This window comes from Amblyomma mixtum, chromosome 3 (assembly GCF_055824585.1).
Source record: "Amblyomma mixtum isolate Tamu chromosome 3, ASM5582458v1, whole genome shotgun sequence".
In the NCBI taxonomy this organism is placed as follows: Eukaryota; Metazoa; Arthropoda; class Arachnida; order Ixodida; family Ixodidae; genus Amblyomma; species Amblyomma mixtum.
Window position 1 is genome coordinate 432916279 of NC_143014.1, and position 14375 is coordinate 432930653.

General features: G+C 48.9%; 1 protein-coding gene across 1 annotated transcript; it reads left to right on the forward strand.

Annotated features, from left to right (window-relative positions):
* Window positions 1–3396: 3396 nt before the first annotated feature.
* LOC149358128 (uncharacterized) lies at window positions 3397–8240 on the forward strand. Its single transcript, XM_089578028.1, has 3 exons — window positions 3397–4503; window positions 6654–6883; window positions 7883–8240. Exons 1-3 carry the CDS (start codon window positions 3397–3399, stop codon window positions 8238–8240), a joined length of 1695 nt encoding a protein of 564 aa, XP_089434154.1.
* The last annotated feature ends 6135 nt before the right edge of the window (window positions 8241–14375 follow it).

The following is a 14375-nucleotide window of genomic DNA, read 5'->3' on the forward strand; positions in this document are numbered from 1 at the left end:
ACATTCCTGTGCCTAAAATTATCATAGATGATAGCGCACGTAAAAGACGGCAACAAACGACACGCCAGCGCAGAAACCTGCTTAGAAGTGCGGGTTTCCAGTCCATGCGCTACCTGGCCGACTACTCCGCGGGAAAAATCCTTGCTGTTTGCAATACTATTCCAGAATTCCCCTGAGCAGCTCCGCCGCACCAGCGGCTCGGTGGAGCAGCGTCGCCGCTGCGGTGCCAGCGTTTAGAATCCTTAGCCAGCAGAATATCATCATTGAAAAACGAGACACAGAAAAGGTGAAGACAGGACACGAGCGCTAATCATCAATATCAATATCATCATGGTGGGCACAAACAACGAGACAGACGCGCACTGCCTCGCCGCACATCCAAATGAACGAAAAAAAAAAAACTCGCAGATGTCACGTTAACAACTAACTGCGCGCAAGATAACCGCAGTACTGTCTGGTAGAGGGAAAATGTGAGTAGTGACGCACAGCACACACCCTCATACGTTATGATGAAGCACTACAACGACAGAAGCGAACACGTAAACATGCGTTCTACGCGCGGCGCCGGCGCGTCCCGCAGTCCATCGGGCCGCGCGCGCCGATAGATGGCGACTGGTGTCGAGAGGCGCGCCAGCAGCCTGCGTGTGAGGGTAAAAGAATCTGGTCTTATTTGGATGCGTCTGGACAGCGGAAAATCCTGGCCCCATTACACCAAGGGCAATTACGTTTGCGCACATCTGATAATTGGTGCTGGATGCCTTGACAGCCCGCTAGAAATTGAAGAAATTGGTTTTTGAGGGAAGAAAATGGCGCAGTAATCGTCTCACAGATGTCGGTGGACACCGGAACCGCGCCGTGAGGGAGGGAAGGGAGGTGGGCGTGAAAGAAGAAAGAAAGGAAGAGGTTTCATAGTGGAGGTCTCCGAATCATTTCAACCACCTTGGGATCTTTAACGTGCACTGACATCACCCAGCACACGGGCGCCTTTTGCGTTTCGCCGCCATCGAAACGCGGCCGCCGCGGTCGGGTTCCAACCCGGGTACTCCGGTTCAGTAGCCGAGCGCCCTATAACCAGTGAGCCGCCGCGGTGGGTTGACAGCCCGCTAAAATTCTTTAATTGCCAATCTCTAACAGCAACCAAGCGCTTAAGTGTTATTAAAGTGTTGATTAGCATGGTTTAGTTAATGCCCTAGTAATTGACTTATCTCACAAGTTTTATCACGACAGCCAATCATTACGGCGAAAGGATCATCATTTTATCTGAAAAAGACCCATTATTGAAAATTACTTGAAGCCTACCCGCGAACACACTCTACGTATATAGCGTCCTCTTCACACGTGAAGCTTGTAGGGAACTGTGTTAGAGTAATAGTGCGTTTTCGGAGCCCTTGTAAGGTAGCTGCGCTTCCTTTCTGTGTAGCTGATCGCAGTGTTCACGTTGATCGCAGTATTAGCAGTAAGAAAGACAGCGAGAAGGTAATGTTGCTGGCGTAGTGCAGGCTTGGTGCGTGTCCCAGGAAGAAAATTCTCCAGATGGCAGAAAAAAAAACGGCGATAGCTCCGATGGGCAAGCGGTGCATAAACACAATGGGTGCCGCAAAGGACTCGTATACTGCTCATTTAAGACGGCTATCCGCATGTAGGTGTGACATGCACAGCTTTACTTCAAGGTGCGAGATAGCCCTTTTTTGTTTTTTTGCTTACCGTTTATACCTGGCGTCACCTACCCAGGAATGATGGAAAAGATTTTTTTTTCAACGGCGTGTTGATTATGAGCGCAGGTTTTCGCGTATCATTGCACCATAACATAGCCGGTTGTACCGTAACAATCGATATACCCGCAGATTTGCATCGGGACGCCAGTATAGCTTTCCGCTACTTATTAGAGCGTTATAAGCATTGCGCGATCCGCTACCGTGATCCTCTTCCGCGAGGGACCATTGTGTACTATCAGCGTCAAATGAAATGCGAACAAAACACGTGAAACGCGAGCACAAAAAATCAAGAATATTAGAGGCTAGAGGTGAAATACAGGCGTGGCCTATTAACATTTCAGAAGAGCGGTCTTTTCGGCTTCGATGGGAAAACCAACTTCTCATGTATTTTGCCTCCCTAGTATAATATCTGCGAGTTGTGCTGTTCGCGTTTCAATTGACGCTGATAGTACGTGCTGACTGGCCCCGACGCGGCAGGCGCGCGTTCATGGATGGATGGATGGAAGATGGGAGCGTCCCCTTAGAAACAGGGTGGTGACAATTGCCACCATGCTCGGCTTTTTTATTTTTGTTTAACTGTGTTGTCAATTGTTATTAAAATTCGCCATTTTCTCTAAATACGTTTTGTCACCTCTCTGCTTTTCAGCCACCAATCTTCAAATCGCTTTTTGCTAACTTCCACCGCAGGTTTATTTACATGACCATTGTTATCTCTAGACCACAGGGCATCAGGAAGAGTGGCTGTGCCTGCATTGACAAACGGATGGATACCATCACATATGAGTATGAGGTGTTCAATTGTTTCTACCCATCTACCACACACAGCACATGCGTCATCTTCTTCGTTAAATTTATTTGTAGCTGCGTGTTATAAGACACCGTAAAATAGCTTCAAAGAGTAGGGCACTGCCTCTTTAGATATCGTAGAACGATTGCGTCCTGATCTGCCTTTTCCAGTCTATGCTTCTTTTCCATCCGATTTTTCACCTTCCGCATTTTTTACCTGCAGCTGACGGGTACGTGGCGCCATCTGGGGCCCTCAGGGCATTCTGCGCACGCGCAGTGGCGCCTGGCGGAAGCGCACCACGCTGGCGCATCGCGCTATGCTATAACTCTCTATTATCAAAAACCAACCCCACTGGTTTTTTATGCAAGCCTTTACTCAGTGCGAGTGCAGGAGAAATTTTGAAAGTATGATTTTGCGACAAATCGGAAGATCAGACCATTCCAATCAATGCGTTTATAACAGCATCTGACAATATTCCACAGCTGGCTCCCAATGAAAAGTGTAGCCCAAGAAAGCTGGACTTCACGGACTGGCTTTCTTTTTGCCGTCGACCATCATTTTAGACTTCGACATTCGGTTCTCTTTCAGATGACCTTCTCCCGACTGTACTTCATTTTATTTGAGTAAATTGGGCAAAGCCAAGTGTTGGTTCTGGGAGGCCAAAACTTAAGTTCGCAAATTTATATATAGTTTTTTTTTCTTTCGTTCTGAGCTAAGGTTCCGGTTTCTTGAAAGTGCATTGGGCGCACTGACAATGGTGCACCACGGGCATGTGCTGTTCCAGAATGGAAGACGAAGAGAGCGGCGTGCCTTGCATGAGCCTACATCGCGAACAGTTTTCGTTCAGCACCCAAAAGGAGGCAGCGACCGGTACCTTCCCCGTTCCCCACCGCAATGGACCACCATTCCCCTGAAGAAATGCTCAAGCAACCCGCTGGCAGCCAGCCACCCGCGTTACCACCGGAGCTGCCGACGAAACCGGCGCGCCCAGGAATTCTGAAGTCTCCTCCGAGTGTATTCCCAGCTCAGAAAGAACCATCCACGAAGACTCTCAGATTTAAGATGGACCAGCCCGTGCAATCACAGCCAGCGGCACCGCTGGCCCCACCAACGCCGACGTTACAGACACAGGCCAGTGAAGCTGGCGCCCAGCCTGCTATGCCTAGTCAGGGAAAGCCTGAGGAAAATAGGGACGTGCTCAAGAAAGTGGAGGTATCGTCGACCATGTCAGAAAGCACCCAGGAAAGCCAGAGTGAGAGCAGCACTTCGAGCACGTCGTCTTCGCCCTTGCAGAGCAGCGTCTCTTTGGACAGCCCAGAGTGGTTGGTTCCCCCAAAAAGCAAGAGAGCTGCCTCAGCGCCGGCAGCTGGGGCGGCCATCGCACCGACGACGCAGATGGGGCTGGGAGGTCGTAGAATGGCAGTGCCCAGCTGGTTGCCGGATGGCATCACGCGTCTCTTGGCAGGCCGAGACAATGGCACGCCACACCGTCGGGCCCAGGAAACCAGGGGCACTGAACAAGACGACGAATCGTCTCCGTCACCGCTGTTCGAAGATGTCCCCTGGCGATCATCGCTCCCATTGCAGACGCTGATGGGCCTTCTCGGCGGCCTCGCACTCGTTTTCGTAATCTCGCTAATGCTTCGCGAAAGCCGTAAAAACGGCGGTGGTAACTTTGAAAGCAGGCAGCTTGAAGAAGCTGTCACCATAGGCGCTGAAGATCCTGACGAAGACCAAAAATCAATGCCTCTGCCGCAGATCACGTTGAGCGACATCAAGGAGCCGCCGCAAGCCTCAGTAGGCCCTGGAAAATCTACGGCTTGTGCGGCTGAGGATACGGACTGTCTTGCTTTACACGATGAGACCCCGACAGAAGCTACAGAACTTTCAGCGAAGAGTGCTACGCCAGTTCAGTCTCCAATCGGCTCGGGGCTGCAAGAGGTCTTCGGAGAGGTGCGCCAAATGAGGAGCGACACACTACACGCTCCGCGTAGAGCGAAGGTAAGTCTGGCTAAGTGATTCGTGTGCATTAAGCGATAGCACAGCAGCCTCATTGGAGCGAAAACCCGGCGACCGGCGTCGTCACACTGGTGGGCATCCGGACTGGCTGGCCGGCAGTGACGTCATCAGTGACGCCACTGCCAGAACAGCCTAGAAGTGACGTCACCAGACTCGGGTCGTCTGTGTGAAGCGTTCACCTGCCAACCGTGGCAGCTGCTGTAGGGGAAGAGGTCGGGAAAAGCAACCTTGGTCTCATAAGCCCCACCAGACTGGCTCTCACTCCTGCCACCTGCCAAACGTCCTCCTCTCCCCTAAACCCTCTCCACTTAAGGCGAGAGGAGGGAGGCGCCAGACTAAGAATTACTTAGCTCAGATGAAAATGACTGAACAGTGAGTGAGGCTATAGAATTAGAACCGGAATAGCATATTTCAAAATTGGAATAGAATCAGAGTTGTAATAGATAGGCAAGTGGAAGAAAAAAGCTGTCGCATTTCCTCCGCATCAATCCAATTGATCACTCCTAAATTTTTTTAACGAGTTGCACTTGAAATACACTATACTTCACGGTAATTATTAACGATCAACGTACAGTGCCAATGCTAAGTGTAGTTTTGAAGCTCTCAGTGCGTGTTTTATATCAATATTACGAACAAATTTTCTCTTTTTTGGCAGCGGTGTCTTCGTTCTGGCTTCTCAAGTGACAGAACTAACTCATGAGGTAGCAGGTAGGCGCATTGGGCAAGTGAATTATGATGATTTTGAATTCCTAGATGTCAGAAGCTGTTGGTATTGTTTCTTATTCCCTGTCGCCCGAAAAGCTATCATGTTATCACATACATGCTTCACGTATTCAATGGACTAAAAGTATATCAACCTGAGACGACAGCAGTTGTTCATAAACTGAGAACAATCGCATGAAACATATGAATCTATACAGACCATTATAGCAGTCGGTTCTGGACTCACTGTTGTTCTAAGCTTGTTTGAAAGGTATCTGTTGTGACGTTTCTTCTTGTATGCGACAAATTTATAGACCTAAGCTTACCGGCTTAGCGCGTTAATCAGCGAAAGCTAATTGGCATATCGGCGGCCCACAGGTCTGGAGTGGCTCGCCCGCTTTGACGTTTCACAGGCGACTGCCTGGTTGGGAGTCTCACAGGCCAGTTTTGGCGTCTCTACGCCCACGTGCATACTCGGCCTTCTTCAGCTTGCGGTCTTCGGTTCGATCGCTTTCCCAGCACACTTCATGGACTCCAGGGCCCGCTTGCACGATGTAAACTATACAGGTCTAGCTCCCAGTGTTGTCTTATTCACAGTATAAACCATCAGTTGGTTTTGAACAAAGGCGCATAACTGTCTTACTTTGTAGGGGGACACCTCAGCCAAGCTGTGAGGTGGCAGTGGTGTCCCCCTACAAAGTAAGGCAGTTATGCGCCTCTACTCAAAACCAACGGAGGGTTTAGCCCGTTGGTTTTGAAGAAAGGCGCCTATCTGGCTCACTGGACTTCTCAATCGCACTGCGAGGTGTCCACCTACAAAGTGAGGTAGTCGTAGGCGCCTTGCATTTTCTCAAAAACCAACGGAGGGTTCACACTGCGAATAAGACAAGACTAGGACTCACCGCTGCCGCCGCGCCGGGCTTCCTCCTTTCTACGTGGAACGCGGGTTACGCGTAACTGTGACATCGACTCCGCCGTTGTACTCGTCATGTCTGGCTCTAAGCTATTACAGCTTTCGCTGTGAAAAGGCGCACAACATCGAACGCAAGCAGTACCTACACACGCTAGCTCTTAACCGTGGCAGAAAAAAAAGAAGACACAACTCTTGCATCGGAGGAGCTATACAATGTTGACTTCCGGCCCTCCGGCGGGCCAAGAAGCGGCGTTTCCTTGGCTTTTTACCCTAACAATGCGCCTAATAGCCATAACGATGCGCCCAAAAGCGCTTAAGAGTTTACTCATTCCATTTCCCTCAGCTCATTCACTTTTTCTCTTCCACGGCGCGCCTGCGTCGTGACAGTACATTACGAAGGGCTCGTTGCGTGCATTTAGCGTAAGACTCGATTGAAAAAAGTTTGTGTAGAAGCGCAAGATGCTGAGCTTTTGCGTCATTTTACATTGACGCGGAAGCACAACTGCCGCTCTTCCAGAAGGGGCATGCCTGCGGCCCTTCCGTCTTCACGTACTGCCGTGCCACCCGGCCAGAGTTCTACTACGAAAATGCAACGGGTGACTGCGTGACAACGCGGAAACTGCTCCAGCTTTGCAACCGTGGTCCCAATAGGTTTTCGTCGGAAGACAGCTGTCGCCTGAAGTGCGTGGAAACCCAGCGGCCGGACAAGCACTGCTTCCGCCCAATCAGTGCTGTTCAGTGCTCCAGGTGAGACAATCCGTCGGTTGCAGGGAAGCACGACCACCGTTGTGCGGCAAGCTGGAATGCAGGAAGCCAGACTCGACGCGACAGTGCTGCTCGCAGCAATGCGGTCTGTAGAAATTAAGACAGGCGTCATCTTACAAAAGGATGCCTTTCTTTCTTTATTTTTGTGTGTGTGTAAACGTGACTGCATGGTCAGGGAGTTATTCTGTTTAGCTTAGCGGTGTAGACCCTCGAATCGCTGACACTGCAGATGCTGGGCACAGACAAGCAACATTATTCCCACGAAGGCAAAGCAAGAAACGCGGCTATATGCTGTTTTTTATTTGCACCTTTAGTTCACTATGCTGCAGTTGTATTATACTTCCGAAGAAATACAACAAAGCAGTGATGATCGGAGCGCAGACTCCAAAACTCACTCTTATCCGAACAGTTGCGGTGAACAACGACATTAGTCCAGACGAAGGATACTGGGACCACTAGATATCAATACAGGCAAGCGGTAAAACGACGCCAGAAAGGTATTTATAAATGGGTTTTCTTTCACTGCAGCTGAGGCACTACAAGCGATCGTTCCTCTAGCGTAATACACCTTTTTCTCGTGGCCTTTCTTCCACTTTACATCAGATATCCTGCGCCTCAAGCGTGGCGACAACTGTGCCCTCTATTTCGCGACTGCCTCCATCGACCGTTACCGTCCATTGTGTGCGTACAGTCAGGGACAAAAGTCTCTGGACCACGTGTTTTGCAAACGAAGTCGTTACCTCTACAGCCGGCGGCTGGACACCGCACCTGTGGAGGTGAAACAACAAAATTTTTGACTTACACTTCCACAAATGTGATCTCCAGCGGGCGGTTTAATAACAGAGCTATGGGCTTTGTTTACGGAGCGCGCGGTCCAGAGACTTTTGTCCCCGACTGCACATCCCTGTTGAGGCTCAGTGTCTCCCCATCGAGGCTCAAAAAAGGAAGCGGAGCCAAGTCTGGGTTTTTTGTGCCCTGCAGGCAAGGCCATATGGACGCCCCCCGCTGGTACTTCGACGGAAAACGATGCCGCCGGTGGCTGTCTCGGCCCGATCGATGTCCTTCGCACGACGGCCAGCTGTTCAGCACTGCGCAGGAGTGCAGGAGCAACTGCACAGCAGCGAAAGCCACCGCGTGCAGCGCCCCAAACTCGACCTCCTGCGAGGCCCAGCGCCTGGGCTTTTACTTCGCACACAGGACGCGGCACACGACGCCGTTCCGCTGCATAAGCATGGCGTCCATGACCACTGGACGCAAGGGACGCGCATGTCTCATGGGAGCCAACCGGTTTCCGACCATGCAAGCTTGCAGAAAGGCCTGCGTTCCCACCGGTAGATAGCTTTCGCGCCAACGGACGGGCAAACACGCACCAGACTCTCCTGAATGCGTCCAAGCTCCTTGCCCGATGTGCAGGGATATAACCACGTGGGACTTCGTTCTACCGGTGCACAGCAGCAGCTGAACCGAGTAGAATACATTCGCCCTAATTAGGCATAACGCCGCATATCAGTGTATTGCACCAATCATTTAATAAACTCCGTTCGAAGAAGCATGCACCAAAAGACGGAGCGGGCGCGTAATGCATCATCTAGTAATCTGCGCCCAGCTGAACAAAGAAAGATTTTGCGCACCTCCCGTGCAGAGATCTGCATTAGATCGTTTTCGGAGTCCTCAAACTACGACAAGCTAGCCTCATAGTCGTAGCCCAGCAGCAGTTCCAGCACGTAGTCAACTAATTCCATTGCCGATTGTATAAATTCGTTCAAGAGGATGAAATAATGAGTAGGTCACTGCAGTCAAGTGTAGGTTCTGCACAGTTGAAGCATGTTCGTTTGGAAACTTGGGAAGTGAAAGCTAAGAGAAATTTGGTGGCAGCAGTACTAAAAACTTGAATTTCCACTAACTTATACGTGTTGTCGAAAATCTTTGTGCAGTCTGTGCATGCTTACTGGTTCGAAAAGATGGCACGCTGCTGTTTTCGTGCAAAAAAAAAGGGGTGACGATCGGCACATGCCCAGAGACTAGCCACGTTCCCAACCAGCATTAGCCCTCGATTCGAATACGATGGCGCTTTAGCGAGGGTAATTCTAGAGGGTGTTCAAAATTAGGCTTTACAGATTTCTTAAAAACGGACGATCAGTATGCGAAAGCAATTTTCACACGTTGGTTATGCCACCAGGTGGCCGTCGTCAATCTGCTGATTAACTCAAAGCGTTATACTTTTACTGTGACCGCGCTAACACATACGCCGAGTTAGCGCAGGAGTCAGGAACGCACCCATTCGGATATCTCGATCGGCACGAGCAAATCCCCGGGGAAGAGAGACTATAGCTATCTCGTATGGTCTCAAGCCTCACGAATAAACAGCGCGTCAGAAAACGTGTTGCATTAAAAAAAAACTACACATTAAACCTCGTCCTCGCAAGCGCTGGCAAATGGTCCAAAGAATCCACTGCGCGGAAACAGTAACCGGCTACCCAGTAACCGTATCTCGAAGGCGCGTAAAAAACTAGCCTTTGAGATATGCTCGAGGTATAGTCGGTTTCACGCGCTTTGAGAGGGCGTGAAACCGTGGAGCATCCTTTGTCTAGCGTGCACGGCCGTCTTGCGGACCGTTCTACAACTTTCTCATTGGAATTTTTCGCCTATCTCCATTGCTTACACAGTTGGTTAATTAATCTCGACTAATAACTAATTAAACGCAATACCAAAAATAATATGCGACTTGCTCCATACAGTAGCCAGCAATATGCATTTGCTTGCGTCGTCTTAGATTGCCGCGGCATATTTTTAAACCCTGGCTAAAGTTAGCTGGGACGCCAGCTCCACAACGGCAGCAGCATGCCCTCCTCCTCCCCCCCACCTCCTTTCTATAATACAAACGCCGTCATATTGCACAGATTTCTTTACCTTTTCTCTTCCCCGCCTCCAAAACCCACTCTAGAACTCTTACTATTTGTGCCAAGCGTAAAAGACCCCACAGCCTTCGCGCCAAACCCTCAGACTCCATGCGACCATAAGGGCGCTCCAGAATGGACACATACCACGAGACGACCTGTACACCGCGCAAGAATACCTATGACATCATGCTACGGTCCCCATGTTGGAATTTCAGGAAATGAGCTGGTCCACCGGCACCACCGGCTCACCTGCAACACTGCGCACCTGCAATCCCCTGGCCTTTGCAACCGGCATGGGAAAATGGCCTTCAATACAAGAGCAACATAAACACTCATTATGACAACGTCAGGAAGGCCCTCAACACTGCCTTCCCCCCAACCAGCGCTACCAACACCCTCACTCCGCAAAATACAGCTAAACATTACACACCCCGCCCGGTCCTACCTACATCGTCTCCAAGCTACCCCAGCAGCCCAAACTGCACTGGACCTTACGCAAACCTAGAGCATTGCCTCTACACACGCCAAGTCGCCCTACAATCCCCCTTTCCACTTACACCCTCCTGGAGTGCCTGGTTGGGACCAGTTTGAGCTAGATCAACTGGCACTGGAGGAACAAGCTCGTTCCAACCTCGACGACTAAAACAAAGTTGTTAAATAGAGTTCCGTCTCTCCCTCACAAAAAGCGTCGACTAGTGGCTAGAGCACTCAGCTGTTACTGAGCCGGAGTACCAGGGTTCGAATCAGCGGCGACCGCGTTTTGATGGCGAAACGCAAAAGGTGCCCTTGTGCCCCCTCGAGATGTCAGTGCACATAAAGATCCCCAGGTCGGCGAAATTATTCCGGAGCCCTCCACTATGGCACCTTTCACTCCCACGTGCACGCCTTCCCTCACGACGTAGTTGAGGTGTCCACCGAGGAGCGGAACATTTACAGATTCTTTCATTTCCTCAGAACCGATTTATCTCCATTTGAGGTGCTCGTTTTAGAGATGCGCGTGCAACACGGCCACTGCAGTCCTGGTCAGTTTCTCAAATTGCTTATTGCATGGAAGTGCCACCTGTCCATGTAAAGATTCAACGCCACAGTGTGTAGATTGTGGGAATGGCTGCGCAACTTCATAGACTCTGATGCCGAGAATCTGGACCTTATGTTTGCTTATGACGGGAACGCGCATACGGTCGCGGAGCTGGAATTTAGACTGCATGCTACCCAACATCTTGGCCGTTGAATGCGTATACTCATTCCACATTTATATCGATATTTCATTCAGGGCCACTGGATCATGCAGTCCATATTCAGAAAAGAAAGCCCCGCCAGTGCAACCGATGATTTTGACACCCGATGTCCTGGCACACATCTCTGCCAGGCTGGAAGCGTCACAGAAATTGGCAGCACATATGGAGCCAGCCAAGCTTCAGTCTGGAGGCCATTTTCAAGACACTACCACCCACAAAATATGTCTTTACCAGGAACCGACACCAAATGACTTAAAAGAACACTCGATTTTTGCAACTTGTGTCCAATTCAATGCAACAAAGAACAATGATATGTCCACAGTGCTTCTGACTAACGAGGCCCAATTTTGCAGGGATTCGAAGGTCAATTTGCACAACAGCCATTATTGGCATGATCAGCATAAGCACCTCATAAGCACGTAAACATAAGCACCATGCAAGACGGTCAGCAAATGTTTGCTGTTGCATTTACGACAGCTGCATTGCTTGTCCTCACTTCATTAATGGAAACTTAAATGCAGCTCCAGCATGATGAAGCCCCTCCGCATTTTTTATTGGCTAGGCAATTCGTGGAAGAGTTCTTTCCCAAAGGAATGGGCATGGTGGAATCACAACCTGGGCTTCTATTGGTTGCCCCATTTTTCACCCTTGGATTTCTTCCTCCAGGGATTTGTTGGAACAGGCCAGCCTTGAAGATCTGAAGCAACACTTAATAATATCACTTGAAAGCATTCCTAGGCAGATGAATTTATCTGCTGTGAAAGCCATGAAAGACCGCCTTCTTTGCACATTGCAATGGATGGAAAGCAATTTAAGCACATGCAAGAATTGTGTTGTCTTGCCAAATGATAGTTCCTTCGTGGAGTACCCGAATGGGGCTGCAACCAATTGAAGCACTAAAATATGCAAATTTTGATCATTCATGTTTCAATACAACTCTGAAACTGCTAGAGATCTGAGATCAAGATTTCCTAATCATGGACTACCATTTCTTATAACAAATGAGAAGTGCCTGCTACCTCACACAGCAATGGTATCAAGGCACTTGGTAGGAAGCAATGTCATCCTACAATGCCAAAAAGTTTCCAGCTACGAAATCATGTTTTAGATACCAAGCCTATACCATGGAAATAAGCACCTGACAAATTATGCAATGCATGTCAAGATACCAGGATCGCTAAAGAGAGCTCAGCACGCTGTCACAGAAGCATTTCTTTATTCCTTTAATGACACTAGCGTAACAAGAAAAAAAAAAGACTGCTTCTGGAGGGAACTGCACAGACAGCGCCAGGCCAGCGCCCATCATGGTTCTAAACCTAACCTGAAAATTAATCGCTCTTGGCAATCGCAATCCTTTTCTTTGCACCTAGCAAAGAAGCAAAACATAAGGGTGGCCAGGGACCACAACGCAAGATTATATATAGATTATACATCTTGCACCATGCCAGGAACTAAGCTAAGCATACCACAGACCAGCAGACGTCTGCACTAGACTTAGTGCTCCAAAGCACTGAGTGTCGGTTTCGAGCAGAAAACTATTTTCCCATGCTGTATAGGGCTTTAAAGCAAGAAGTTTTCTTCGCTTTAAAAACTCTTAAGGCACCGTATTCTCCGTGGCTACTAACTTGACATTGCCAAAAAATTACGAAACTTTGGTAATCAGAAAGCCAATTAGTAAATTTTAGTTAGCGAGTTGATCAGCATGATTTTCACAATCACTGACGACCACCGCAGCTGACAGTTTCCTCCTGAAGAGATAATTTTTTTCTGTAAAAGTTATTTTTGTAAGAATTTCATAAAGCATTCGCTGTAACACCCAGTATAGCCACCATTAGGCCAGGATGCTAACTTTTTGGTATGGGATAATGCACATTCTCTGAGACACAAGCGCTGTCCCCGAGCTTTTTCGCCATGCTTGTAGTTTTTAGAGCTGCCTCCTTTGTTTCAAGAACATATGATGTCTTCAATCTGTCCTATCCTTTATTGTTATCACTGCTATGCTCTGGGATCAAGCACCAAGTTAATGCAAGCATACAGAACACACACTGGCCAAATTTTTGAGGCCAGTGTTTTTGCCGGCTGATGTCCTTGTTCCTTCTCACAACTATTAGATGCATGGCAGTGTTGTTGCTTGGAACTACTGCTGTTAGTGTCACTGGGCCACTGCACAGTACATGTTAAAACCAGTTAGACTTCGTAGCAATGGCAATGCTTGCACACATCACAGATTATTTCTCTAATCCAGGACCAAGACTCCACAAGACATTATATTTCTCAGAAAGATAGTGCACTTCTGTATATTAGCCAGCCATTGGCTTTCACAACTTTGTAGCAGGCCTGGCTGAAGAGCATAGCAAGACAAGATTCCAAACCAAATGCAGCACACCAGCAGCGTTGTCTCCCAATGCTTTAAGTACACGAGCCTCTAGCATTTCGCCTCCATCGAAATGCAACCGCCGTGGCCGGGATAGCACCCGTGTCTTTTGGGTTAGCAGCCGAGCGCCATAACCACCGAGCCACCGCAGCGGCACATAGTCATGTTCACAGCAAATGCTGCTGAGGAGTGCAGGACATGCAGCTTCAAGGTTACCCCACTTTGCCAGAACCAAATACATCTGCCTCGCCAGTAGTGGGGCTCATTAGCCTGCAAGCACGACAGGCCAACATTTTCAAAGCTCAAATTTGAAGCTGTGCTGTTAACACAGCTATTCCAATATGGCAAGAGCAATGTTTGCAAGGAACTTACAGGGTGTTGCCCTCTCTCAATGGCGCAGCACGACATGCACATGCTGCAATAAATATCTGCAAGCAACATCACCTAACCACTCCTCTGCAGCACCGGCACAGCTGTAACGGGTGGCCTACTGCACACAAAACAAATCCACTGCACTGAAATATGAACATGCCAATAAATTGTTACTTGTAAAAAAATTATTTGTGCTGGACGAACTAGTCGGAAATGTGGAGTACAGCACGCACTGAAATGTCCGGTCTGTGCGATGCAATTTTTTGCAGATGGATTAAAGCATGGCATGGAGGTCTTAATATAAATGGATAAATGGCTCTGGAGTGGTACATAGCATCAATGGGCACATAATTTCAATCTGTCACTGCTGGAGTTAAGTGGGAGTTTATATGTGCAAGTGCGCTTGGGTAAACAACTTGACAGTCCATGGAGGAGGAAGTGCAATGAGCTGAAGCAATAATGGAGGCAAAGCCATGTACTATCACGCTCTACAATACATGCAGCACATGCGGAGAGCACCAGTCGAGGTTTCCACACCACAGAAAATTAAGGGGAGATTAATGCACCCTCACCCAAAGCACCAACTTGTA

What these genes read in the sequence shown, in the direction of transcription:
- LOC149358128 (XM_089578028.1), top strand. Translation starts at nt 3,397, where the DNA reads ATGGACCACCATTCCCCTGAAGAAATGCTCAAGCAACCCGCTGGCAGC. An exon ending in ACGCTCCGCGTAGAGCGAAG is followed by an intron (nt 4,504 to 6,653) that starts GTAAGTCTGGCT and finishes CCGCTCTTCCAG; the next exon opens with AAGGGGCATGCCTGCGGCCC. An exon ending in AGTGCTGTTCAGTGCTCCAG is followed by an intron (nt 6,884 to 7,882) that starts GTGAGACAATCC and finishes TGTGCCCTGCAG; the next exon opens with GCAAGGCCATATGGACGCCC.